The sequence below is a fragment of the Drosophila eugracilis genome, unplaced genomic scaffold, assembly GCF_018153835.1.
Source record: "Drosophila eugracilis isolate 14026-0451.02 unplaced genomic scaffold, ASM1815383v1 contig_1765, whole genome shotgun sequence".
Lineage (NCBI taxonomy): Eukaryota > Metazoa > Arthropoda > Insecta > Diptera > Drosophilidae > Drosophila > Drosophila eugracilis.
Window position 1 is genome coordinate 4796601 of NW_024572605.1, and position 27449 is coordinate 4824049.

Below are 27449 nucleotides of genomic sequence, written 5' to 3' on the forward strand. Positions count from 1 at the left end.
TGCAAATGATAGTAATAGCAGTGTACCTGCGAAAGTTTCCTAGCTAGACATCAGGCACACGTGAAGGAGTCCGGAAATGGTTTGACTTTCGCATACGGAATCATTGGCTGACAATGATGTGCAGTCCTGCTGGTCGACGTTTTACACGTAAAATGAATAAACGTGGCTAGAAGTCCGTGAACCGAGGCAGGGATAACGGCAAGCCATAGCCTGGAAAAGTTTTCACTCTGGGATCCTTTTGTAAGTTTTTCCCGACGAGAAACAGCAGCAGCAGCTGCAACTTTGTTTCAGCACTCGATGCAAATGCGTTGGCGCCGAAAGTTGCTGTGCCACTAATAGTTAGCAAGGGAGAGGTGGGTTTGGGTGTCCTGGAAATATGGCCAGGAATTCCGCAGTGTGCCGATGGCTCTGCTTTGTTTGGACAGCATTGAATGAATGGAAAACTGGCGACCAGCTGCACCCCGAGTGCGAAAAGTTTCATAAAATATTTGTAATGAGCTGGCTTTTATGTGAATTTCATATACGGCAAACATAGGGAGAAAGAAAGAGAAGAGGGAGAGAAAACCTTGTGCATGTAATGGACATAAAGGACCTTCTTAGCAGAGTGTGGGATGAAATTTTAAATTTTAATTTTCTTTCATACACTCTCTCTCTCCCTGTCATTCCCGGCTATATGCATTTATAACACAATTTCCACCAGCGGGGTCATCCCAATTTGCAGTGGGTAAAGGAAAGAAAACCCCAGCTCAGCTTACATGACAATTAAGTAACAGAAGGAGAATATTTCGTATTGGTATTGCAACTTTTGCTATGTCATTTTGCTGTTTGCTTTTCGGAAAATGCAATATAATCAGGCACGTACATGGCCAAACAATTTTCCCCTTCCTTGAACTGAGCTTAATGCAATTTCTCCCAAAGAACGACCACCGATTTCAGGAAATAATTCGAATAATTGTTTGCCCGCCGTTTTGAAAATTGAAAATTGGCGCCCATTGTTTGCTGTCCGAAACATTCGCTTAGATTATTACCACCTAATGAGGGGATCTAATGAATTGATGGATGGACAGTCCAATGGCTGGCCTTTCAAATATTTAGCAAACATTTTTCAAATAATTCACTAAATGGGCGCTTAGCCAGGCAAATGGTCATTTCAATAATGACAAATGCGTTGAAATGCATCTAAGGCCGTAATAATTGGAAAATTCTACTCTTGTCGACCGCCCCCCAACCGATAATAGAATTTTAATTAGTTTATAATTGCAATGGACCAGGATGATACAGTATATTCCGGCAGTAACTTGTGCAAAATGTTTTATTGGCCAACTTTTATGGCCAGGCAATAACCCCTGGGGATTTGGCATCTCTCCACTTCTAAATCAATAGCAATAATTCTGGCTAGCGCCCATAAATTGTTGGCCACAATATATATATTTGATATTCCTTTTTTGCTTCTCTTGGCCTCTCTTGGCCATATTATCAGGCCACATACACTCACACGTGTTGACCATAAATCTAGCTGCGGTCGCCTTTTTTTGACGCTTTATTAAGTGGTCTATCAGAGAGACATGTGTTCTTTCGTTTTTCGTATTTGGATGAAAAGCAAAAAATTGATTTTCCGTATATTTTCCTGCTGAACTTTTTTCTGGGCTCGACTAATTGTTTGGCCTAAAGGCAGATAGCCAACTTCGTTTAGTCTTTAAGCGGAAGTTATACAACGCTGAGGACAAAGAGCTCACTCAATATGGATATGGATATTGAACATGGCAAAAAGTTCCCTCATGAAGGCTTACAGTTCTGTTTGCCAACGACTTTTTAGTGACTTATATTTTTATATAAGCCTCTCATCTGCTTTAGTTTTATATGTTGCGTTGCGTTATTAAATTTTATTTAAATTTCATTAAATTTATTTAATTTTTTTCACTTCAACACTTACCTAATTTTAATATATATATTTTTCCAATTAAGAGCTGGTTTTTTGGACGTTTGCCTAACCAAATTAGCATAAAACTTTTTGTTGTTTTTCTTCACTCACTTTTAATTTCAATATTTTTTAAGCTGTCCTATGTTTGCTTAGTCAGTTTTTTCTTTTTTAAATCATCTTTTTTATTAACCATCCATGTGGGGAATTTAATTTTAAATCCAAATTTTTTTTTAAGCACACACAACTCTTTTTACAAGAATAAAAAGCGGTCACAGAAATGCAAACAATACTTTAAATATTCGTTTTTAATCGAATAAACTCGTCGTTTTTGTCGTAACACTTTTTCCGGCGTTTTGACGAGGACACGTCCTTGGACAGCGGGCGGATTTCGCACACTGAGCCAGGAGCCGAAGTGGCTAACAGTTAATGGTTAGCCAGGCAGAGGGACTTTTTAGCAGAGATGCTGCGCAGATGAAAGCGAAAGCCAAGCAACACGTGCTGCCGTTAACATTTCGTTCTGTCTGTTAACAGAAGGACTCTCTTAAGACTCCCTTTTACTCGTTTAATGTTGTCAAGCGCCATTTATTTATTAAACCGAATATATATTATTAAATCTGCTAACCGTTTTTATGGCCCACACAAGGAACCCCATGACACACCCACGGAGAGAGAGAGAGAGTCTTATGCATTCGTCGTCGCTCATAAATTCATGTCAAACAGGGCCAAGGTTGAAACTTTCCATGGGAAAAGGCGGAAGCCACAGGTGTGACAGGATCAAATTAAGTTGCACATATAACTCAGAACCCCAAGACGTTGCCTTCAAGGAAATTGCCCCCGCCTAGATATGTGTGTGTGTGTGTGTTTGTGGCAACAACCCAACTCCTGTAGAAAGTTGCCTCTCATGTAGGACCCGTGTCATGTATTTTACAATTGTTGCCAACTCCGTTTGTCATTACAGCAAATGACTTTGGCAGCCGCCAGAAAATAAAAAAATAACATGAGTCGAGAAAAAAAAAAGACAACAAGAAAAACTCGCATAAATTTCCCTGGCAAACAACAACAGCTGTCGCTAAGGAAAATGAGAAAAGCGTTGACCATTGTCTTAATCCGCTTAAATTATGGCATTCTAGACGTACGAGAAAGTGTCAACGACTTCGGCCAAAAACATCTCCGAGGTTCGAACATAACTCGAAGATAATTCGGTTATTACGGGCCAACGAACGTGTTAGCCATATAGCCATCTATGACCCAAGCGGCCAACATACAATATCGGAGTCAATGCCAGATAAGTTTTTCTTTGGGCCATAGATAGACAGCACAGATATACGATAATTGGGCTGAATAAAAACGGCAACTTAATTTGTGTTGACAAGTGGCAAAGGTCATGTCATGTCGGGCTCAGGTTTAGGTTCAGGTTAGTTGTCAAAAGGTTAATGCCTTGCAATCGAAAAGTTAAGACAACCTCCTGATACACGGCAATTGACCCTTAAAAAGCCGTTGACTAGAAAGGCAGGGTGTAAATATTCGTTAGGTCATGTTATGACTTCTTTCTTTGTTATGGTTTGTATCTGTCAGATACATTTATTGTTATTTAAGTCAATTAATTTCAAACTAAAGGCTTTGATTCTTTGTGATTCCTGTATTCAATCTAAGATTTTCCTAAACCTCCCTTGAACTTTGTCATTTTCTATGTAAATGCAACTTAATTGCAAAATTTCTTAACTGGTTTATGGCAAATGTCGTTACTAACAAAGACATTTCAAGCCCTTTGAACGGCATTTGTGATTAAGATATTAACTTTAATATATTTCCCACTTATTTTCTTGATAATCATTTAAAATATTTCAGCTATAATTATTTCAAAAAGCTGCTTTCCCTTCAATTAAGCAAGTCAAAGTTGCCACTTTTGACCTTTAAAGTTAATTCCGTGGAATATTATTTTAATAACATATGTTTGAACGTTTATGTTTTAACCCAGCTGTGTTATTACAAAAATAAATATGTACTTTAAATTTTAAAAAATAACTGCTTTATAATAATAGTTGTCCTTCCATATCCTAGAAAATGCAAACTGCAGGCCTCGGCCTTTGTTTATCTGCAAGTCTGGCAAATTGAAATTTTCCACTGTTGCTTTTATTGCATATTTTTTTTCATTGGGCTATGCTCGTTGCAACATTGTTCCCATTTCAACATTCTTACCAATGTTTTTCTTCTGTTTCTTGCAAAGTTAATCAACATTCAGGGATACCAAGGTTATGAAACCATGATGTCAGTAAAACCAAAGGCAGTCAAGATTTATTCAACTGCATTGAAGAATTTTTTGTGCTCTCCAAGAAATTTTTCACGCACGATTTGCAAGTTTGGGAAAACTGGTAATTGAATTCGGAAAAATGAAAATATTCGCAAGCTACTGTAAAAAATGTTGAATATTGAATCACAATGCCGTAGCACGTAAATTTCCTTCGCATAAAATTTATTGAACTGCATTTTGTCCCTTCGTTTTAGTTTTCTCAAGGATTTGTCCATGGAAATTGTTTCTCTTATAATGAAAACTCTCTATTGGAAATCGACATGCACTTGCAGTTCATTAAGTACTATAAAGCATACAATTAAAATCTAAAATTAGAAATATTTAAATACTTCTTAAAAGGCTTCGTGAAAGCTTCTATTCAGCTGTTTTAGTTTGGCAATCCCTTTCAAGCAGTCTTTGGGCATTTGGCCAAAAAGGAGCACACATCTTGGTAATGACATAATGAGAGGACAACATGCTAGCAGTCTGATTCCGGAAAATCCTTGTTAGCTTCCAATGGAGTGCATTCGATCGAGAAAGCCAAGAGCAATTGAGCTGTCCCAACCAAAGGCAACACATCAAGGTGTTGGTAGACTAATAGCACCTGCCGAGCCAGAAAATTGCCGAGCACTAGCAGAAGCTGGGTGGATGGTGTCTAGTCTAGGGATGGTAGAGCACTTTTCCTGTTGACAACCCGTTGACGTTGACTTCATCGCAACGTTGCAGATGCTACGTAAAATGAGCATACGCCGTGTGTGCCGCCTAGGTAAGTGGCAGGCAGTAATGCCATTAATCAAGTTGCTTGGCGAAAACTATGGCAAGGGGGATTTGTTATAGGGGTTTGGCAAAAAGATTGTAAACCAGACAGGCGTCGCTAGTTGACATACAGATTCGCGTTGGCTTTTTATCAAATCAGGACTTGATTTGATTAGGCCAACTCCTATCCCCCTTCTTATCCGCAAAACGAGGATGATAAATTATTGTCTAGCTGAATTGGCCAGCTGCTGATGTCCTCTGACAGCTTAATGCGAGTCGTCTGCCAAACGATTTGGAAAAATTGATTGTGTCCACACTCACAATCAATTGCCAAAAGGAAATTCGCCAGTCGAATGGCCAAGCAATAAACAATTCCATGGCTTCCCTTCGAATTGAAAGTGTTTTCGGTTGGGCATTCCATTTTTTTTTTTGGGTGAAAGGAGAAAGAGACCTAGAGTAAGAGAACATGGTGAAATAATTTAATCTTTTTATTTTTATTTTTAGCAATAGCAAATACTAAGCCCCAAAGAGTGGATTGTACTTGCAGCAATCGTCCAGATAATGCAGATGGCCAAAAAACAAAGCCACAAAAACCACTTTATTCCAGTCGAATGCTTCCCATGGTTGCCAAGGCAATCGAAAAACGCCTTTGCATTCAATGTTATTTTCCACATCGTCCAGCTAATATTTCTCCATGTAATTTATATGACCATTTTGGGATATAAAAACCAAAAAAAAAGGAAGCAAACTAGACCAGTAAACAACATAAATAAAGCGAAAGCAATGAAATTGTAAAGTGCCTTGTCACCGGGTTTTCAAAGGCAAGATCCTGGGCCAACTGGCCCAAAGCCCACTCAAGTGACTCTGACACCTTTGCAGCTCAAGTAATTAGCAATTTGTATGGCTTTTGGTCGGGGGCCATTTATTACGCAAAGCGCTTACAAAATGCCCGACTGGGCCATAAAAGTTCAACACCGTTTGGTACACCTCCATGCTGCCCGCAAAAGTGTTCTACGACAGAATTTCTCCGCAGGCCTCGTCTAACCGGCTACACCTAAGCATAATGAATGTTACCTAAGCATGATTTATATCAGTACGCAGCTCATAAATCTCTGGGTCAGCAAGGAAATGGCCCAGGAATGAGATTTAAGTAGAAAGTTGAGTACCCTTTAAAGGGATAATCAAAATAAAAAGTTTGTGTGTTAGCCTTGGTAATCACAGGACTAATAAGATAAAATAAAACTGAATTAAAAGCACTTAAGACATATATCATGGTAAGAACTTATAGTTTTTATACTTCAGCAAATACTTGTAGATCGAATTTGAAAAAGTTCATATTAGGAAGAAGGAAACTATAACAAAATCCTGTAGAAAATGTTTAGCAAACTTTCAAGTAAGAATACTCTATATTTTTAGATACCCTTTTGATATCGAAAAAAGTTATTCATGTTTTACCATATCGATACCTTACAACCTCTGCCTCCTCCACCCCAAACCGACGTGACCCAACAAACTGTAACGAAGGTATCGGCAGATATACCTCATCACCCAGAGAATTTCACATAATTACGTGAGCCGGGTAGAAGGTGCGAAGGAGGATTCCGACACTTTGACCTTTTGGCCACAATGTGCGCTCGTTAGTCAATGTTTAGCAATTTGTTATCAATCAATAATAAATGTAAATAACATAATAATAAGAACACAAGATGCGTGGCCCTCGTCCAGCTATGATGACGAGGAGCCATCAGGGCATCGGCTCAAATTGTCTATGTGAAGGCGAAAAAGGAATTTGGCCTAAATGAATTATGGCCAGCAAGAAAAAAATATACAAAAAAACGAGGAAGTAGAAATATTGTATTTTTTCCGCCTCATCATGGCAGCTGTTTTCCGAATAGACAACGCCGCCAATTGAGCGAAAATCAATGGCCATCCTCAAAGTTATAAACACAAAAGAAGCGAAGGACATGGTCAGCCCAGAAACGCCCACCCAGATCCAATCAGGCGATACAGGATACTGGTGGTGCTGCCTTTCTTTGTCTTATTTTACACTTCCTCACCAAAAAAAGAAAAAACCGATTCAGTTTTTTGTTTTTTAGTTTAGCCCCCTGGTGGTCATTCCATGGAGATTTCGATACCATTCCTAGACTTAAAGCTACAAAAACAGAAAACTGGTAACGGATACAAATGCTGTTGGGTTATCTCTCTCCGGGGTTGAACAATGAGTGCGAGTTTGTATTGCTCCACCTGTTCTTCGGTGAGCTTGCCAGTTGCCGTGAGCAAGTTCATCTTATTTCTGGCTAATTATTCCATTTGTTTTCCAGATCCAAGTTTTTTGTCTTGTTTTGTTTTCACATTGCCCCGAAGGATTCTGTGGCGTGACTGCACTATCAAAAAGTGCCTTGGCAAAAAGTTCTGCCTGGCTGGATAGCTCCTCCTACTCCTACTCCTACTCCTACTTCTGCTACGGAAATCGCGAATGGCGAACATATTGCATAGCACATGCAATTCTGTCAAAACAGTCGTACTCGGTTAGCAGCTGGCAAGTAACGCATGAGAAATGAGCAAATTAGTGAGCGAGTCACGGAAAAGTTTTAGCCGGATTTTGGGTTCAGATTAGCACGAGAATACTTTGTTATACTTTTTTGCTATTTGTTTTTCGAAGTTCAAGTAAATCACACTCTAGGAAAGCATTGTTTCTCAATGAGTTTAACATCTATTTAAAGTATTAAAAATTACGTTAAGTTATTTTCTGCTTTTAAATGGCAATCCCCAAAAACCAAATGCCAAATAAAATATGACTTTTTAGCTCAAAAAAGTTTCAATCAGTTAACAAACTTATTAACTTTATTCAAATACAATTATAATTTGTTTTTTTATCTGATTTAGCTTGGGGCTCTTTTGCCAAATTAATTAGCAAAGTTTTAGCCACTGTTTAATCATCGATTAAATCTTATAAATAAATAATTTTCCTCTTTCACTTTTGCTGTATAACGTATTTAATCTATTTAAAATTAATTTTACACAACATTTGCTTTTGTCTATGGCTGAACTCTCAACCTGTTTTTTGTTTTAAAATTAAACAGCTTCCACCTTTAAGTAAATGCCATTTTCACTAGCCAAAAGGAAACCCTTCTTGGACATAATCAAAGGAACTTCAGTTCGATTAGATACGGAAAACTTGAAGCGACGAATCAAGGATACAATGCCAATCTTCGACTGAATCTTTCCAAAACGCAGACCAATGCAGTTCCGTGGACCATCGCCAAAAGGCAAATAGGCCATTGGATGACGGTCTTTGACTTGCTCGGGCTCAAAGCGACTGGGGTCAAACTTCTCTGGCGCGGGATAAATCTCAGGATCATGGTGAATGTTGTGAACAGGAATCACGACATTCACGCCCTTGTCCAGAACAATATCTGTGTTGGGTACTTTGTACTCCCGATTGCACTCCCTGATGAGATGGGGAAGGAGAGGATGTTTCCGAAGGGTTTCTGAAAGTTAAAAGAACTTAGACTGATTTCTATAAGATTGGGTGTAGTAATACTTACCAGCAATCACCTGATCTAAATATGACATTTGTGCCAAGGAATCGTAGCTTAGCTCTCCTCCTTCTACGTTACCCAACACACTTTCTATCTCCTCCCTTAAACGTTGTTGAATATCCGGATTATTTGCCAGTTCGTAAAGGCAGAAGGACATTGTGCTGGACGAGGTCTCAAATCCAGCAACGAAAAACACAAAGGCCTGTGCAGCCATTTGCTCCAAAGTCAGGCCGTGAGACAGATCGATTCCCATACCCTTTTTAGCCGCTTCCTGATCCTCGGCTCGGAGCTGTATCAACTGATCGATGAAATCATTCCGCTTAATGCCATTCTTGAGGCGATAGTCAACGGTGTTTTGGACCGTAGACAAGAAGAAGTTTGTTATATCATCAGGTAAAGCTTTCATACGGAAAAATTTAGCCAACTTAGGATTGGAAACCATAAAGGCTTGAACGATCTGCGAGTAACGACGCCGTGTGAATATCTCACGTCCCTTTTGCCGGAACTCGGCATTGGGATCTTGGAGACTATAGCACTCTAGGCCAAAGGCGCAGGAACCAATGACATCGGTGGTGAATCGGGCACACAGATCCTTAATCTCCACATTTCCATCGTCTTTTTGGGCCTCCTTTACCTCTTTGGCCATAGCATCACCCAGACGATGACCCACATCCACAATCACTTCCGTCATATGCTTCATCTTGCCGGAGGTGAAAACAGGTGACAGCTTGTGCCGCATCGAACGCCACTCTTCGCCCTCCAAACTGAAGAGGTGCCCCGTCAGGGGATCATCCCTGGTATTGTTAAAGGTACCACGATCTTGAAAGTAACTGAAGTCCTTAATCATCACCTGCTTGATGAGATCCAGATCTGTGATCATGGCTGTCCGCCTGAAGAACGTGTACATTCCACCAAACGAAGCCTTTCCCTTGAATTTATCGTAGATCCTCTGGTTGATTTCCCGGAAATGTAGTTTCGATCCGATTCCCTTCATGTTGCCAAATATGGGCAAAGGTTTCTCAAAAGGAACACCCTTGCGTTCCCAATAAGTGTAGATATTGATGTAGAATCTGTAGGCCAGGCCCAGAACGACAGCCACAAGGCCGATGGTAAACAGCATTGTGAGCGATCACTAAACTAACTCCTTTCTTGTTTAATTCTCAAATAAGACTGATCGTTAAGCCCCTATGTTTGCCTTTTTATACCCGACAAAGAGCTTTTAGACAACGCCTCTTATCTCTCAGCAAACATTTGGATTCAATAACGATGACTTTCGTAAAACGATGAACAAACTTGCGGTCAGCTAGTAAATATTTTCCTAAATATGTTTATTCAAATATTATATTTAATCAAAATAAACATATTTTTCACTTTGATAAACACTTTGATCACATATAAATATTCTTTATTTGGAAGAAAGATGGAATTTTTGACTAATGGCTGATGAAATTTTCACGCCTACATGGGTTTATATTATCGCTTAGCCGACTTCACCGAATAGGCGTTCAGTGACAACTGTTAAATTAACAGCGAGGCATGATGATTATAGATTTCTGTAGAGCTTTCTAATAACTTTTGAGAGCTTAGGTTCTCTCATACAAAATTTGTAATCACAAAATGCGCAATTCTATTTATAATTAAGAGGAAATGCTATCATCGAGTGCCACGACTGTAAGATACCCGTTACTGTTTTATATAATTTTAAAATATTAATTTTGCTAGTGGAAAATGCGTCACCTATTGTTAGAAAAAGCATATAGAGTAACTGATGGTGAATTTCTTCATAAATAGGGAAATAATGTTCCGATTCGAACATTGAGATTAAAAGATTGAGATTTCAGGATTCATACGGACAGACGGACGGACAGACAGGCGGACGAACAAACGAACGAATAGACGGACAGATATGACTTAATCAACTTCGCTATTGATATTGACCAAGAATATAAAAATATACTTTATAGGGTCGGAAACCCTTCCTTCTCCTGTTACGTACTTTTCAACGAATCTAATATACCCTTTCACTCTACCAGTAAAGGGTATTACTATGTGTCTAGCATTTAAACTTACCAACTTGTTCGCTGTTTGAGTTGAGAGTATGACTAGACGAAATACAACAACTAATCTAGCAATCATACTTTATAAAATATAGGTTAGTCATACTTAAAGGTGGTTTCCTAATAGGCGTTATCTCCATTCTAAATCATGAGAAACTTGACCCTCGGTCTTTTTTTAGATTTTATTGAGCTGTTGCGTGTGCCTAAAGTTTATTAACAATACAATGTACTTTATGGTTTCGTTAATGATCGATAAAAAGTAAGTTAAAGAAAGGTAGAAACAAAGTATCTCAACAAAATTATAAATCAATATTTCTAGCTTATAAATTACTTACTAATATTCTCTATAATTTTGCCACTTCAACCCCACAAAATCGATTAAAATCAACAAAAATTCAGCCAATAAGCCTAATATCCTTTTGGCCCTTTTTGATTATTTAATTCCGGATTTTGTTTTGGTTTTGATTTTGATTTTGATTTTGTCACGCTGCTATTTTTATGAGTTGAGCTGCCTTTAACGGCGGCATTACGATTTTTATGTCGATTGGAAGATGGCGCATTAGCGGCATAAAACGGGCCGTAAGCATTAGGCCCAAAATCCTTTAAGCACCCAGAGAACAGCTAACACACACACAAACACACACAGCCACAAAATGCTTTTAGGCGCGACTTCGTTTTATTATTTACTGAGGAGCCGCAGATAAAGGTCATGCGGGTTGAAGTTAGAAGGGGGAGGTTGCTCTAACCAAAACGCTGTCCATCTGGCATAGCATTTAATGGACCTTTAATCGCTTTCGCATAAATTTACCCGGCGACGACTTTTATAATGAAACGTGGGAATTCCTGAAATTCATTGAGTTTACGCTTGATTTGATTTTCCGTTTTGCTCTGGCCAGGATTTAATTAAAGGTGAGAGATGCAAAGGCCAAAACAAATCATCAACAGCCTGTCAATAAACTCTGCTCCTCTGGATTCCTGTTGACAGCCAGGCTCACATTTCAATTAGAAGGACAAACACTCAAGGAGTCGATTGGAAAAGTGTCTTTGAAAAGCTTCTAAAATTGAGCATTCAATTCAAATTCCTTTTGAGTTTTAAAGAAAATATTTAGACAGCAGGTTAACCACATTGTATATTTTTAATGAAATTTTAATCGATAAGGGTGTATAGGCAAACCTTTTTTTTGAAAAGCCTCAAGTTCATTTCCACAATAATTTCCTGATTGTGAGTACATTTACTGCAGGCCTGCTGATATTTTCTCACTCTCTTCAGCATTACAAAGCATTTTCAAGGCAGAAACCTTACTCGCGGGAATATAATCTATCGATTCTGTTGTGGTTATCATGTCGAAGTGTACTAAACATTTTTGATAAGGAAAATGCTTTGGGGAGGCACTTCATTGAGTTAATAACTGATGCCATAAATTACTGCTACTAAGATTAGGTTTAAATGGGTAGACCTATAGAGTAGGGTTTTAATAGTGAATATTATTAGTATTAGTAATGCCAAGTCAGTCTACGAATGTATCAATCTAAGCATATGACACACTTTTTTACTTATTTGCTTGCTATTTTCTGCGCGCCATTAAACAATAATGTTATTCATATTTTCTAGCTCTCCTCAGCATTACGAAGCATTTTTGCCGGCACAACGAACTTGAATAATATATTTGTTTACCATATACGTAATCTATCAGTTCTGTTTTGATCGTTCAATGGGAGGAAAAGCTTTCACAATTAAGAGAACCATTAAAAAAGCTTCGCATATGCTTATCTATCGTTTTTTTTTTTATTTTTTTAAGTTCTAAGATCTTATATATACCTCAAACTTTGGCAAACTCATTTCAGTTCTCTTTGTGCTTTCTACAAATTAAATACGTTCGAGCTTGTTTACCTTCTCTAAATCAAGACGCAAATTTATATTGAAATCAAGTCTTGGCAAACTTTTCTGTTCCAAAAGTGAATATTATATAAGAGTGGTTGATAAAAGAAAAGATCTCTCTTTAACGATCCGAAACATTAAGCGAATACCTAAGGAATTTAATCAAGAGCAATGCTGCTAACTCTAGCCTTATTGGGCGTGGTCCTATTCCTGGCCTATAGCTTCTACCACAACTCCTACACATACTGGGCCAGAAAGGGAGTGCCACATGAGCGCCCTCTACCGCTGATTGGTAACATGGCGGGAGTCGGATCGAAGTATCATTTCCGTGACATTAACCAGAGGATCTACGATAAGTTTAAGGGCCAAGCTCCTTTTGCTGGAATGTTTATGTTCTTCAAGCGAACAGCCATGATCACAGATCTAGATCTTATCAAGCAAGTGCTAATCAAGGACTTTCATCACTTTCAAGATCGTGGAATATTCAACAATCCCCGGGATGATCCCCTGACAGGGCATCTGTTGACCCTGGAGGGCGATGAGTGGAAATCGATGAGGCAGAAGCTCACTCCCGTTTTCACCTCCGGAAAGATGAAGCACATGTCGGGTGTGGTTGTGGAGGTGGGCCATCGCCTAGCCGATGCCATGGACAAGGCCTTACAAGCGGCCAAAGTAGAAGATGGCGATGTGGAGATCAAAGACCTCTGTGCCAGGTTCACCACAGATGTCATTGGTTCCTGTGCCTTTGGCTTGGAGTGCTACAGTCTTCAGGATCCCAATGCTGAGTTCCGGGAGAAGGGTCGCATGGTCTTTGAGAAACCCCGCCACTCAATGCTAGTACAAGCTTTTATTTTCACCAATGCCAAGTTGGCTAAGAAGTTGCGGATGAAGGTACTACGAGATGATCTCACTGAATTCTTCCTGTCGGCGGTGAAAAACACGGTGGATTACCGCCTTAAGAACGGCATTAAGCGAAACGACTTTATGGATCAGTTAATAGAACTCCGAGCGGAAGATCAGGAAGCGGCTAAAAGTGGTAAAAGAATCGACCTGTCCCATGGCCTGACCCTGGAGCAAATGGCTGCTCAAGCCTTTGTGTTCTTTGTGGCCGGATTCGAGACCTCTTCCAGTACCATGGCTTTCTGTTTGTATGAACTGGCCCTGCAGCCGGAGATACAGCAAAAGGTTAGAGACGAGATAGAGAGGGTTTTGGATGGGGAGGAGATTACCTACGATGCCTTGGCCGAAATGACCTATCTGGAACAGGTCATAGCGGGTAAAAAAATCGTATAATTTATAAAAATAGATCATTAACCCCTCTTTACCATCAGAAACTCTTCGCAAGCATCCAATTATTCCGCAACTTTTGCGCGAAACCAATGAGAGCTATCAAGTTCCGGATACAGATTTCGTTATCGAGAAGGGAACTACAGTGCTGATACCCATCCACAACATCCACCACGATGCGGACTTGTATCCAGATCCCGAGCGCTTCGATCCCAGTCGTTTTGAGCCGGAGAAGGCAAAGTCCCGTCATCCATTTTCCTATTTGCCATTCGGCGATGGTCCTCGTAACTGCATTGGCTTGCGTTTTGGCAAAATGCAGGCCAAGATTGGCATTGTTTCTTTGTTGAAGAGGTTCAAATTTGTCATTTCGAAGTCAACTGAGGTTCCCCTGACCTTGGACACTCGCAGTCCCACTTTGTCTTCCAAATATGGCATTCATTTGAAAGTGGAACGTATCTAAGCACTTAAATATTAAATTATTATTATTACTCAAAATATTTTAAACTGATTTTTAACGCTCAGGCAATCACAATTTTATTGATAATGTCAATGATTAATGATCCGTAAAGCATAGCAGCGCCGCCCATTTATAATTTCATAATAATTGTTTATAATTACATTTTTTACAAATTGAACCTCAATCACGATATGGTATATGTGCAATTTTGACTATATAATGCAGATAAAACATATAAACGATAGAGAGCGAGATAGAGATAGTGAGAGACAAAGAAAAAGCGAATTTAGGGAAAGCTTTTCCCTCAACTAAGCATATTTGCCGCAACTTTTCCACTCAGTTGCTATTCTAACGAGCTGCAGTCACCATGTTGACGCTCTTTGTTCTCGTTTTCACCGCTGGACTTTTGCTTTATGTTAAGCTCCGCTGGCATTATGGATACTGGAGGCGCAGGGGCGTGGCTGGAGAAAAACCAGTAATGTTCCGTGGAAATATGAGTGGGTTTGGCAAGGATCTGCACTGGACGGACATTAACAAGAGGATCTATGACAAGTTTCGTGGAGAAGAACGCTACTGCGGTTACTTTACCTTTGTGACCAAAGCTCTCTTTGTAATGGATCTGGAACTAATCCGGAAGATAATGATCAGTGATTTTGGAAGTTTCGCAGATCGTGGTCTTTTCCATAATGTGCGGGATGATCCGCTGACAGGGAATCTCTTGTTTCTGGATGGACCCGAGTGGCGCTGGTTGCGTCAGAACCTAACGCAGGTTTTTAGTTCCGGAAAAATGAAGTACATGTTCCCAAACATGGTGGACGTGGGTGAGAAGTTGACAGAGGCGTGTCAACTGCAAGTCGGTGAGATCGAGGCCAAGGATTTGTGTGCTCGTTTTACCACGGATGTGATCGGAAGCTGTGCCTTCGGACTGGAGTGCAATAGCCTCCAGGATCCGGAGTCGGAGTTCCGACAGATGGGCCGTTCGGTGACCTCGAAACCACTTCACTCGGTGCTCGTCCAGGCCTTTATGTTCACCCAACCGGATTTGGCAAGAATGCTGCGCTTTAAGCTGTTTCGTCCGGAGATCAGTGAGTTCTTCCTGAACACCGTACGTCAGACACTGGACTACCGAAGGAAGGAGAATATAAACCGCAATGATCTGATTCAAATACTCATGGAACTGGGTGAAAAGGAAAACAAGGACGCCTTGTCCTTTGAACAGATTGCAGCCCAGGCTTTGGTCTTCTTCCTGGCTGGATTTGATACCTCCTCCACCACCATGTCCTTTTGCCTCTATGAACTGGCCTTAAACCCTGATATTCAGGAGAGACTCAGAGTTGAGGTTGTGGACGTTTTGGGACGCCATAACCAAAGGCTTACCTATGAGTCCATTCAGGAAATGCCCTACTTGGATCAAGTGGTGGACGAAACTCTACGCAAATATCCCATACTCCCTCACTTATTGAGGCGTTCCACCAAGTATTATCAAATACCTGATAGCAACTTAACTCTAGAGCCAGGAACTAAGATAATGATACCTGTGCATAGTATTCATCATGATCCGGAGCTATATCCAGAGCCAGAGAAGTTCGATCCCAGTCGCTTTGATCCGGAAATGGTCAAGGCTCGTCATCCATTTGCTTATTTGCCATTTGGAGAAGGTCCGAGGAATTGCATAGGTGAAAGATTTGGCAAGCTGCAGGTGAAAGTGGGTCTTGCCTATATCCTGAGGGATTTTAAATTTAGCAAAACGGAAAAAACACAGATTCCTCTTAAGTTCTCCTCGCGAACTTTCCTGATAACCACTCAAGAGGGAATACATCTGAGAATGGACAGAATTGACTCACCCTAGAAAGTATGTACTTTTTCAGAAAGTGCAAAATGTATAAAGAATGTGTTATCTATAAGAAAAAGCCGTTCAAGATTGCATTAAGCCTTATATTATATGAAAAGACACAAAGAAACGAAAAAGCTATTTAATCAACACTCTCCGAAACCGCTACTCTCGAAAGCTTTATAATCAAAACAAAAATGATAATTAGAGGAAGAACAGAAATAATTCCAAACAATTTTAAACCGAAGTAAATAATTCCCTTATATATATAAAAAAATGTAATTGAACAAATTTGTATAATTACATGTTGTTTTTAAATTATTAAACTTTCTAGTATTTTTAAAATTTGTTAGTAGACATAAAAAAAATTGTAATCAAATATATGAATGAATTAAATTTGCAATTTTTCTAATTTAGCTTTTAATATATTTTTATAAGCTCAAAGTGATTTTTCAACTGAAAGAATGTAAAGAAAACCAAGTTTGCCAAGTTTCGCAAGTCCGTTACATGTTGAAAAAAGCTCTCTGCTACAACACTCAAAAGGTGCTTGAAATGAATAACAGCTATGGTCTAAGCTAACCCATGACACGACAACCTGTGGTTAGTTTCAATTTTAAGAAATTATATTTTTTAACTATTTAAAGGAATTGTTTAAGGATGACCATTTCAAGCAGTCACTTATAGATTTCTCAGCTAATTGAGCTATATAAAATTAAAGCTGGTGCAATTTTAATTTATTAACGAATTACTTCCTTTTCTCATTTATATTTAATTGAAAGTGAATGGAAATCTCAGACTGAAATTGAAAAGGTTCTTAAGGAGTGAAGGAGTGAAGGAGTCAAGATTAATAGGTATACCCCTCAAAAATTACCTTTTTACTCCCTCATTTTTGAAGTCAACAACCTAATAACAACTAATTGACCGGAGAAAAATCATGTGCCAAAAAGTTTTTCTTCGTAAAAACTAATTTTATTAATAATACATACAATTCAGCTTATAGGTAGAAAGAATGCCTGCACGCAAGCTGTCATTAAGGTTGCATTCAACATTCTGGAAAGTTAAGTTAATAAGTTAATTGGTTTCGCTTGATTCCGACGACAATGGTATCCAATCTCAATGATGATCACAACGACAACGTCCACGCGGTCCGAGTAGATCTGTCTGGGATTTGTGGTTTTGGGTTTTTGGATTTCTCTTGGGGGTTCTCTATTGTACACAAGTATATCTTAATAGGCTAGTCATAATCTAAGTTAGCACACCACTAGCACGACTCCTTGTTGCAGTCGACGAAATTGCTGAATTCGGTGGCATTGGGCGGGCCTTCACTGTACAGGTAGGTCACGGGCCACAGGCGAGCGGCGGCAAAGTCACTCAGGCTCTGCAATCCTCCTGGTCGAGGCGGATGCTGGCTATATTCACTACTGGCCGCCGTCGCAGGCTGCGAATGATGTGGATGCTTCTGTTTCTCCTTAGCACTGGGCAGTCCCAGATGGGAGTGAGTCACCTGGGTACTATTTTTGCCGGGGAAATACCGATCGCTGCACTTGCGCCACTGATCCGACTCGTCACCCACAAAGCACCTGGAAAATGACGTTAAAAGCGGACACATTTTGAGGATCAGATGAATCCCTCCACTTACCAGGGATAATCGAAGCCCTTGCTATATCCGCACGGATGGTCCGCCTTGCAGCAGTAATCCCATGAACCCACCTCGGAGGCATCCGTCTCGCAGGAGTAGAAGCCCGTTATCAAATTCTTGGCGCATGGACTGCTCCTGCGGCAGGGTTTTCCGGACACGGTGTAATGGCGCCAGGCCAAGTCGCCTTTAGCGGACAAGAAGCGGATTTAGTGAGGTCAAGAGCACGGGATTTTGGGGAGTGGAAATCGGAATCGAATTCAACAACGGTGGCATGCAACAATCGGTTAGTATCGGGTTTTTTTTTTGGGACAGGGAATGGATTCGTCTTTCGGTTATGCTGGGGGGCGGGAACCACTGTACATGCTAGTAAAAGTTATTTACAAAACACATTCTCCGCTACAAGCTAATTTACACAAATCTAAATGCTAATAATACACAACTAATGATAATCCTCTGCCCGGGAAGAGCAGCCGGAAACGGTTATTTACACTTGGATCGAGGTGCAACAGGTTAGTATGTTGAGTTTACCCGGTTCCCGGAAGATATCCATTCGTCGGTCATTGTTGACCCTTGATCCGCCAATAGTGTTGACCTTGTCCCTGCAAGTCCAATCGAAAGGATTCCAGGCGAAGAGCCAGAAATCGCGATCCTTGGTGTGTGCATAGTGCACGTCCTGCTTTAGCTCGGTCTGATCCAGGTCGGAGAGTTCACAGTTGAAGGAGCTGTCACGGGATCTGATATAGGGATATCAAAAACAGTTCTTGGATCAGGGAATCCTATTAACTCACCCAAAGCTGAAAGCGAAGCACTTGAAAGGTGTTGTCTCCCTGAAGCGGATGCACTCCTTCTTGCAGGCCATCTCCGAGGGCACAGAAATCACCTTCTTGATGGCCGGAGGAAGCAGTCTAGCTGGTGATCCATAACCCAGATAGCAGACTATGATAGATAATGGGTTAATACTGCTCCTAAGAAAGCTACTATCACCTACGTTTCTTGTGCTTTTCATCCACAATTGGCTGGATCTCACATCCATGGCCATAACTTGCTCGCTCGAAGATATCGAATGCTGCATCCAGGATTAGATGCCGCTCCTTGTCCATATCCCTTACTGGCCAATCACTTAGCTGGCAGTTGTCGATGACTCCAGCATGACGCTGCTGGCCATATCGGAAGGCAAAGGCACGGCAGGTGAACTTCGTGGACCGGATGCACTCCATCTCGCATTCGCCCACAGATCGCACGGTCAGTGAGTCACGGACAATGGACTTGAAGAACCTCGTGGCATCGATTGCACGGAAGAAGCACTCTGGAAAGGGAACATTGCATTAAAAAAGTTTCTTAGATTAGTTTAAACTTAAACTTACGAGCATTTCTCGGATCTGAGAGAGCAGTGCTAGGACCGGCGGTATCATGTCGTCTTGGTGGTGGTTGCCGGCACACATCCATGTCGTCAGCCATGGAGTAAATGTCATAGTCTCGATCCGGTTCGATGTCCACATAGTAGTCGAGCATGTTGATGGGTCGATCACACAGCATGCAGTTATCCCTTCCGGCCTGGTTGTACCTATAGCTGTAGGTGTGGCAGATGAAACTGGGACGCTGATCCGAGCACAGGCGTTCGCACTCCGTCAGAGTAGGTACGTTATAGGCGTGCTTTACTGCCGTTTTGTGCAGTCGGAATCCCTCGCTAGTTTTGGCAGAGCATTCTGTTGATGAAGATTGGAAAGAAGAAAGTATGTACTTATCTTGGATAGAAACCCTTTAGAAACCCTTTACTCACCATCTTGTCCTGGTCGTCGCGTCCACTGCTGTCGGTAATCGTTGCGTCGTCTAGGGTAGTCCTCATCGTAACCAGAACCAGGATAACTGTGCACAGAGTTGGAATCGCGATGTGGCCCACCCAGTTGGAAGTAGTTAAAGTCATGCTGATCTTTGCGCCTCTGGGACTCAGTTAGACCCCAGTAAGAAGAGGATGAGGAGGAGGAGTGCTTACTGCTGCCGCCATAACTACCTCCGTAGTGTCCCCAATTGTCCTCGCCACCAATCAGGTAGGGAACAAACTTATTGGGCTTCTTGTAGGAACCAGGAGGACCTGGAGGTGCGGGACCATCGCGATCGAGGTAGTTGTTAGCCGGACGACTTGGTGGTCGATAGGGTGAGTAATCCGAACCAGGACGATAGGGTGGACGATACTTGTCAATGCGATCCGTTTCCGGTCGTGGCGGTCTGTAGGCGGAGCTATCGTAACCAGAGCTGCTCGGCAAAGTTTCCCAACGATCAGGTCTTCCGGGACGATAATGTGGCGGATCATGGCGATCTACGTACGGATGATCACTTCCATAACTGCTGGGTGGTGTGTGACCAAAGTAGCCGGAACTGGAACCAGAACTGGAGCCCGAACCATGCGAGGAAAATTCATAGGAAGATGCGGAGGAGGATGAGCTATGCGAGCCATGGAACTCGGAGGAGAAGGGCGGTCTATGTTCGTAGGAGCCGCCCGGGGGACCTGATGGACCCCGATAATGATCCACGGCAGTGCTGCTCGGTGGACGATAGTGATCCCTATCCCGATCGCGATCCCGATCTCCATATCCACCAGCACCGCCACTGGGCTTGAAGTAAACAGGCTGACTGCTCACCGGACCTTTAGAGCAATCCTGGCAAGCACTTCGGCGACAGCTGCTCGGCGCATTGCGATCCCTTTCGTAGTAGTCGTAGTCTGGATGTCTCAGCAGATTGGCATCCCTTCGATCTGGGCTGGAGTACAGATCCATCTGGGCCAGCGGCATCTCGACCAGCTCACAATCGCCCTGACCATGACCCGAGGGATCCAGCCTGTAGTTAAAACCTTCGCACATGAAGCGTCGCTCTCGTCCACACTCCCGCATGCACTCCTCCACCCGCTCGCAGGATATGGAACGTCGCACGAAATGAGGAGCAATCCTTTTACCAGCCAGGACACGGCGGAAGCAGGCTGAAAAGGAGATCAAGTCTGTGTTGCAGTGCCAGTTGCAGATGCTGCGTCTTACGCAATTGTGGGCAGCAAAAGAGGAAAAGTAAGGCGGAAAAAAAGATCAACCATTCAACGTTTGGAGGCAGTGAAGCGAGGACAGAACCCAAGATCGGGGCTGGGTTGCTTCATGGCTGTCGGTTGGCACTTGGAAAAAAATCTATGTAATTGTCACTGAAAGTTGGTGACTAATGGCTTAACTAAATTAAAAAGTTATCTTTAAAAAAACGTACTTGGAAATTCTAAGAAAATAATAATCAAGTTTGAGAAAATTGATGTTAAATTCGGATATATCACTTACTAAAAAGAAATTGCCAAGAAAATTATAATCCACTTAAGTGAAAAGCTTTCTGTGGCTACTTTTCTTTTCGCGTTTAAATAATTTCTTTATCAGTTACTAAAAATAATCACCACAACATCTTGGCCAATCTTCCTAAGAACATGACATGCAAATGTTAACTTCTTATAAAATCTATTAATAATTGCTTGGGAATACGAAAGCAAGTGTCATTTCACTTTCCAACTTTTCCGGCAAGAACTTTAATTGATTGGGAACTTCTTAATGTCACTTCTTTTCTCCAAGTGCATTTATGTCCAAGTAAGTCGGTTTATGTTTCTGTTACGGGTCGAAGTGTTTTTTTCGCTGTTGTTTTTCAGTGTTTTTGCGGCACATCCGCTGCCGTTTTGAGTAAATTATGTTCGAGTCATGTTGGCTGCCGTGTACTTCACCCGAAGATTATCTCCGTAGGGAAAATTGGTAGCCAAGACAGAGTGTTTTTCACGCAGAACGATGGAAATTATGCAAATTACTTTAATACGCACACCGAAAAATTCGGTCGACAGTTTCTGGTGGCGTTCCAAGTGGAATGACCTAGAAGTACCTTTGGAGGCACCTCTTACCTTTGGCATCCTCCACAATGATAATGGTGCTACTGAGATCGGTGTGGCGCGTAGGACTAACGAACTTCGATCCGCTGTTGTAGATGTGACACAAAAGCAAAAGCAATGGCAAAAGCCCACTAAAATTGCCCATCTTTTTTTAAATTTGTACTTTTTTTGAGTTTATTATACGAAAAGCGGTGATTTTGTGATTACGTAATGGCTAAATTTCAACGTTCTGGGCTAATTAATTTCTGTGCAATGTCAAGCGTTTTTAAACAATGGGCCATCCGGCCATCTCGCTCGCACACAGGACACGGAGTTGCGACCACGAATTTTCCGGATTATTTATATATAATTTTTCGATGCGCGGCGCTGGCGATTCTAATCGCGAATGAACAGTGGCTGTGGTCAAGCTTGCGGTTTTATACGGCATTAGAAAATCGCGCGCGTTTTTTGAGCTTTTCGCTTCTGCGCTTCTGAGCCGGGAGCTTTTCTCGCTCTGACGCTCAGAAAATTTCGAAAAATCACTCCCATTTTCATGTGGATTTTTTTTTTTTTTCCAACGACGCCGTCTCAGCCAACAGAGAGCACTACGTTTTGCCCAGAAGCCTTGGAACTTGGATCTTGGTTGAATCTCTGGTATAATGAGCATTTTCAGTGGGTTGTTTTTGTTTTTTGGTGGAAAAGATGGCTATCTTCAGCGATGATTCAGATGAAAATACGAGGGTACAGATCGCTACGAGATGCGATGCTGTTGGAGGGCAGCCAACCGTTAACAGACCTCGCTCAAGGATGCCGCAACTCTGATATGATGCCTATTATTTCATTTCAATAAGAGCGGTCTTAATGAGCTACTAGGAAAAGTTAGACCCAAACAGTTAACCCAATAAATCTTAAACTAATAAAGTGGAATTATGGGGAACAAAGTCTGTTATAATTTAGTTTTCAGTTCAAGGATGGACCATATTTCAGACTTTTGTGGGTTATCAAGAGGTGTTTAATTGGGTCTAAGTTTTGTTTGAATGAATTTGACTTGAGTTTGTAATTATAACTTACAATGATATTAACATTTTAACTTGGACTTGAGTTATTCGAAGAGCGGTTGCCCACTAACTTAGTTAGGAAATATAAAAAAGTTCTATAACTTTGCATTTTTGAACTATTTTGTAAGAACATTTTCTCAAGAACTCAATAGACTAAACTTGAAAACTCAAAAGGATTCCCCGATGTCAAGTTCCTTGCCTAAGTCTTTCGTTTTTTTTCTAGCATTTCCGAAGAGGGCTCAATTTTTTAGGGCCCACCAGCATTTCCCAATCAAGCCTGACCACAGATATGAGTCCATCGATCATATCACCCCCTCAACCACCCGAAAAAAACCAACCAACTCCAGTGCATTTCCGTTTCTGAATCAATGTCACTGCTGTCAGGCTGTGGTGCAGCTCAGCGGTGGTGCCACAAACTCGAACCGCAAGTGTGGGTGGTTTTTGTGCACCGACTTGGTGTTTGCATTTGCATACAATGAATGCCAGAGGAGTGTGCATACTGAGTGCAGTTCCACTCCGTACTGTTCTGATGTTCTATTCCGATCTTGCACAACACTATAGAACCGCCAAAAACTGGAGATACCCATAGCAAAGATCGCTTCCGCCTCCCAGCCCAATCTCCAAGTGTAAATTACGATCTGTCCCACGCCAAATAAAAGCAAGCTTACTAACTAACTAACTGGCAAACACGCCAACTTTAGAAAAACACAATTAATTGCGCCAACGTCATCAAGTTTGGCATTTGAACTTGGGATTCTCTTTGGCACTTGGCACTTGGCTTTGGCCATAGAGCATATGGTATATGGCGGAGTCAGTAGGCTTATGTCACCGCCACCCGCTGGGTTCATGTACTCCAATCCGTCACACTTGGGAAAACCGAAAGGAAGTCGCTTCAAAATCAAAATACAAATTGTTCTTTGATGATCTGGCTTGGTAGTTTCAGAAATGTCATAAATCTTCTGCACTTGACAACTCAATTTCTTTGGTAAAGTAATGAGATCATATTATATGAAGGGACCGGAAAATAATAAGCGAAGTTAATTTTGGGGATTATCTTTGCAGAAGTTAGGTAAGTAACCTGATAAATATTTTTTGAATATTACCAACAAGAAGTTATTTTTTGGCTAAAAGTTAATAAATAATCACAAGATGCGGTTTTTAAAGATGTTATCTCTATAGGAAAAATCTACAAAAACTACAAAAGTTGACCCTAACTATGCAATCGATGACTTCATCGTACAGAAACCTAATAAGCATGATCATTCTATATAAACATCTACCTTCCCATCACATAAAATAATACCCTTTACTAATCATTTCCTTGCAAAAAGATCTAAGAGAACCGAAAAAGATATATACCCCATGTTGGTGACCCCGATTTTTGCATTTCCATTTTACTGCGCTTGCCATTTATCAAAAACTTTGGCCCCAGCATTATTTATTATACCGTTTTGTGGGTGGGTGGGTTAGTTAGTAGAGCTTTTGGCTCCGTTGTATCTATATATTATTGTGAATAATACCAATGCAACCCCTCGCCGATTCCCTCAGCCCAGATCCGATGAGCATTATGCCAGGCTAATGGGTTTAGTTTTGTGTTACGCAAAATAAAAGCCAGAGAATGTGGGTCAATCGGGCGTCTGTCATCTGTCACTTGACCAGTCTCTGTCGGCTTGGACCCCGAAAGCTAATGAGTTTTAGTTTGTGCACCATGTTAATTCTAATTTATTTAGTTGTCCCATTGTTGTTGTTGTTGTTGTTGTTGCAACTCTCAAGTGACCCGTGTCATTATCTATTTATTAGGTTTATAGGCACAATTTCATGTCCAAGGGGTTATTAGGCGGTTAACTTCGGGGACATTGCGAATCCATTAGTTAGTTGGAGGTAGGGAAACCAAGAGAAGGAACACCACAGATCTTACTTACCCTTTAGTTCGTCCATGGGGTAACCAAGTCGATCGTGATCTCGATCCCTGTCCCGATCTCTATCCCCAGGCATAGGTCGTTCTGCAAGTAGTTAAATGGTTTAGTTAGTTAGTTCCCATGACTATGATTACAAAATACTTACTGCTTCCTTGCATAAAATCATCAGGATTAAAGTACGTGGCAATGGTCTTGTCATCATCGTAGCCACCATATCCATCTCCTGGTCTCATGGCACTGCCATTCCTGCGGACATATTCATCACGCGGTGGAGATGGTCCTTCGTAAGGCGGAGGTGGTCGTGCCGATGGACCATTCATACCATAACTATCATGCGGAGACAAAGCTGGTGGATCTGGTCTATTAGTGTAATCAGGTCTCGGCTCACGATGTCCATCATAGCTAGGACTTGGTCGTGGTCCATAGGAAGACGGCGTGGAACTATCATAGGGACGTGGAGGATACTCCGGGCGATCGTCCGTGGGACGTGGTGGACCAGGTGAGTAATCCGGACGATCAGCAGTGGGACGAGGTGGCCTTCCTCCATAACTTGGACGCTCCTCCGAGGAACCACTTGATGGTCTCATCGTAGGCGGGGTATATCTCTCCGGAGATCCATAGCTATAACCATTTCCATAGCCCAATCCAAAGATGGGCCTCGGTGGGCTGTGAGGCGTGGGCCTTGGGCCTTCATCTTCTGCGTGATCTACGGGTCCATAGTGGGGTCTATATCGCTCATCCACCTCCTGTGCATTGGCTGCATAGCCACCGGGTATGTAGGCTTCCTCATTGGGCGACGGATAGTTGTTCTCGTAGAGCGTTGGGTACTTGTACAGTGGATATAGATCATGAGAGAAGTACAGGCGATCCCCCACACCAGGTGGCGGTAGAGAAGGACCAAGCGGTGGAGGTGGACTACCAGAAGTATGCGGCGTTGGGTTCACCACCAGCACTGGGGTATTCCCTACATCCAAAGGTCTATTTGGTAGATCCAGTGGCGTTGGACCGGGTGAAATGGGACTGGGGCCTGGGACGGGCAATGGACCGGGGGCAATCGAATTGTCGCTCAAGTCGAAGCAGTTAGTTTTGCGCGTGTACAGATCAAAGTCGGGATCGAAAATCACGCCCCCCGGACGCCCACCGCCCCCCGAACCGTACTGCTCCGATGACAATTGACAAGTGCCGTTTCCGCGTCGATGAACACTGCAAATATCCAAGGTATATATAGATATATACATATATAAATAAGATGGAAATTGGGCAATCAAGGGGTGACAGGTGGAAGAAGACGACTCACCCGAACGAGATGGCCTGACACTTCTCGCCCGCCTGCAGGCACTTCTCCTTGCACATCTTCAGCGAGTTGGTGTCTTCGGTGCGGAAGGTCTTCTCAAATGGCAGCATCGCCTCCAATGCAATCCGCTCGAAGCAGTCTGTCGATGCAACACAGTAAGATGGTACATTTTTACAATCGAAATTACAAAAGGTTCCAATTGTTAGTTAAGTAATCCCTCCTCCACCCCACTGCTTCGCCTTTTGAAACAATTGCGTCACCCAACTTGCACTTTCAAGGCCATCACCAACATTGGACTGTTGGTGCTCCACTTCGTCCACTCTACGGTAGGTTAGTTTTATTGACTCTGCAATTGTCTCTTTTATTCGATTGTTAGCTGGCTTTGTTCTCAACTCCGATTTGAATTTGAATTTTATTAACTTTGCGTGCTTGCCCTGCTGGCTGGGTTAGCAGTTGGGTTGTGACCCATAGGATTTTTGTCAGTGCATGAATTATTCAAAAAGGTCAAACCATAAACAAAACACATTGCTCTGCGGTGTCTGTGGTGTGACATGCTTGATGGATTGGCCCCCAGCCAATGGTCATTAGATTGGCATGATCTTTTCCAAGAAGTTATCTCATTTAGAATATATTTTGAGTAATGGAAATGTGATTAATTATAGTAGCTGGTATTTACTTTTAGTTAAACTTTGCTATAGTGTACTTTCTATACATTTATGCAGAAAATTAGAATAACAAGTATCCCTCTTTACCCTATCTTAATATGAAAACCACAACTCATAACTTATGTTCTTTAAGAACCCATAATCGTTTTCTTAACTATAGCTAGAATGGGTCAATAACACAGCTACTAGTGTATTACTATTACTAGTACTACTACTAAAACCATTCTTTTAATAACCATATTGTAAGTATTTTCCCATTCACACAGTGCCCATAAAAAGCGAGTTCTCGAAAAGGCATTAAGCCAGATGTAACGACCAATTGTATGAGTTATTAGCGTAAATGGTGTTTATTAACATCTTAAAAACATATTAAATGCTGCTGGTATGGCAAATTAAATATTTAAATTTAAAGAATTTGTTTTTAAACTCACAAAAGTAAGTATTTTCTATGTTTTTAGTAACTTTTAGGACTTCCCAAGGATGATTATTGAACAGAAAATCGAATCTAAATGATGACTTACCATTTCGCGCTGATACCAGTTGATTGTCGACTGTTAAAGCTTTTGAAGAATCCCAAAGACCGATCAGGAGAAATGCTACCTGCAGACGCATTAATCGCCGCCCCAGCGAGTTATCGCTAATCGCTATCATTGGGCTTGATTAATTGGTGACCCCACCGGCAGTATCCGCGATCTGATGATGATGATGCTTTCTTTTAGATTTGCTCTCACTTAACTCGCTTTTTTTGGCACTTCCCCTTTTGCATTATCGGCGGTTTCACTTGGGCTTTGTTTTTTTGGCCAGAAGATTTGCTCGAGGCACCGATGGGTTAGACGGGAGATTTCGAACTGAGAGATGAAGACTCAGCCGACACGCGTAGAAACCTTCTGCTTCTTTCTTCCGCCTTTCTTTGCAGTCGCGTGTTTCTTTCTTTTTTGTTTCTTTTACTGGCTTTCGCGTTACTATTCGCTACTTTT

At 41.5% G+C, this 27449-nt stretch overlaps 4 protein-coding genes across 5 annotated transcripts; 2 read left to right on the plus strand and 2 right to left on the minus strand.

Annotated features, from left to right (window-relative positions):
- Nucleotides 1-7789: 7789 nt before the first annotated feature.
- Nucleotides 7790-10010, minus strand: LOC108104523 (probable cytochrome P450 6a14). Its single transcript, XM_017210654.1, has 2 exons — nucleotides 8516-10010; nucleotides 7790-8458 (listed from the first exon to the last, which is right to left on the minus strand). The coding sequence occupies exons 1-2, from the start codon at nucleotides 9627-9629 to the stop codon at nucleotides 8043-8045; spliced, it is 1530 nt and encodes a 509-aa protein (XP_017066143.1). The 5' UTR covers nucleotides 9630-10010; the 3' UTR covers nucleotides 7790-8042.
- Nucleotides 10011-12234: 2224 nt separating this feature from the next.
- On the plus strand, nucleotides 12235-14229 carry LOC108104524 (probable cytochrome P450 6a14). Its single transcript, XM_017210656.2, has 2 exons — nucleotides 12235-13721; nucleotides 13777-14229. The coding sequence occupies exons 1-2, from the start codon at nucleotides 12617-12619 to the stop codon at nucleotides 14190-14192; spliced, it is 1521 nt and encodes a 506-aa protein (XP_017066145.1). The 5' UTR covers nucleotides 12235-12616; the 3' UTR covers nucleotides 14193-14229.
- A 296-nt stretch (nucleotides 14230-14525) lies between these two features.
- LOC108104525 (probable cytochrome P450 6a13) lies at nucleotides 14526-16330 on the plus strand. Its single transcript, XM_017210657.1, has one exon. It carries the CDS (start codon nucleotides 14557-14559, stop codon nucleotides 16036-16038), a length of 1482 nt encoding a protein of 493 aa, XP_017066146.1. The 5' UTR covers nucleotides 14526-14556; the 3' UTR covers nucleotides 16039-16330.
- Nucleotides 16331-17009: 679 nt separating this feature from the next.
- On the minus strand, nucleotides 17010-27245 carry LOC108104597. Of its 2 annotated transcripts, XM_017210765.2 has the most exons (11): nucleotides 26994-27245; nucleotides 25811-25946; nucleotides 24659-25716; nucleotides 24517-24597; nucleotides 19440-20633; nucleotides 19024-19365; nucleotides 18648-18965; nucleotides 18448-18595; nucleotides 18188-18393; nucleotides 17660-17843; nucleotides 17010-17600 (listed from the first exon to the last, which is right to left on the minus strand). In XM_017210765.2, the coding sequence occupies exons 1-11, from the start codon at nucleotides 27121-27123 to the stop codon at nucleotides 17282-17284; spliced, it is 4116 nt and encodes a 1371-aa protein (XP_017066254.1). In that variant the 5' UTR covers nucleotides 27124-27245; the 3' UTR covers nucleotides 17010-17281. The 2 variants fall into 2 exon arrangements, with proteins under 2 accessions (XP_017066254.1, XP_017066253.1); XM_017210764.2 differs by lacking the exons at nucleotides 24517-24597; nucleotides 24659-25716; nucleotides 25811-25946; nucleotides 26994-27245 and adding an exon at nucleotides 21570-21922.
- Nucleotides 27246-27449: the final 204 nt, after the last annotated feature.

Coding starts and splice junctions, on each gene's coding strand:
- LOC108104523 (XM_017210654.1), bottom strand. CDS start 9,629: ATGCTGTTTACCATCGGCCTTGTGGCTGTCGTTCTGGGCCTGGCCTAC. Junction 8,459..8,515: donor TTTAGATCAGGTGATTGCTG/GTAAGTATTACT, acceptor TTTAACTTTCAG/AAACCCTTCGGAAACATCCT.
- LOC108104524 (XM_017210656.2), top strand. CDS start 12,617: ATGCTGCTAACTCTAGCCTTATTGGGCGTGGTCCTATTCCTGGCCTAT. Junction 13,722..13,776: donor TCTGGAACAGGTCATAGCGG/GTAAAAAAATCG, acceptor CTTTACCATCAG/AAACTCTTCGCAAGCATCCA.
- LOC108104525 (XM_017210657.1), top strand. CDS start 14,557: ATGTTGACGCTCTTTGTTCTCGTTTTCACCGCTGGACTTTTGCTTTAT.
- LOC108104597 (XM_017210765.2), bottom strand. CDS start 27,123: ATGATAGCGATTAGCGATAACTCGCTGGGGCGGCGATTAATGCGTCTG. Junction 25,947..26,993: donor ACTGGTATCAGCGCGAAATG/GTAAGTCATCAT, acceptor TTGCATCGACAG/ACTGCTTCGAGCGGATTGCA. Junction 17,601..17,659: donor AAGGGCTTCGATTATCCCTG/GTAAGTGGAGGG, acceptor GTCATTTTCCAG/GTGCTTTGTGGGTGACGAGT.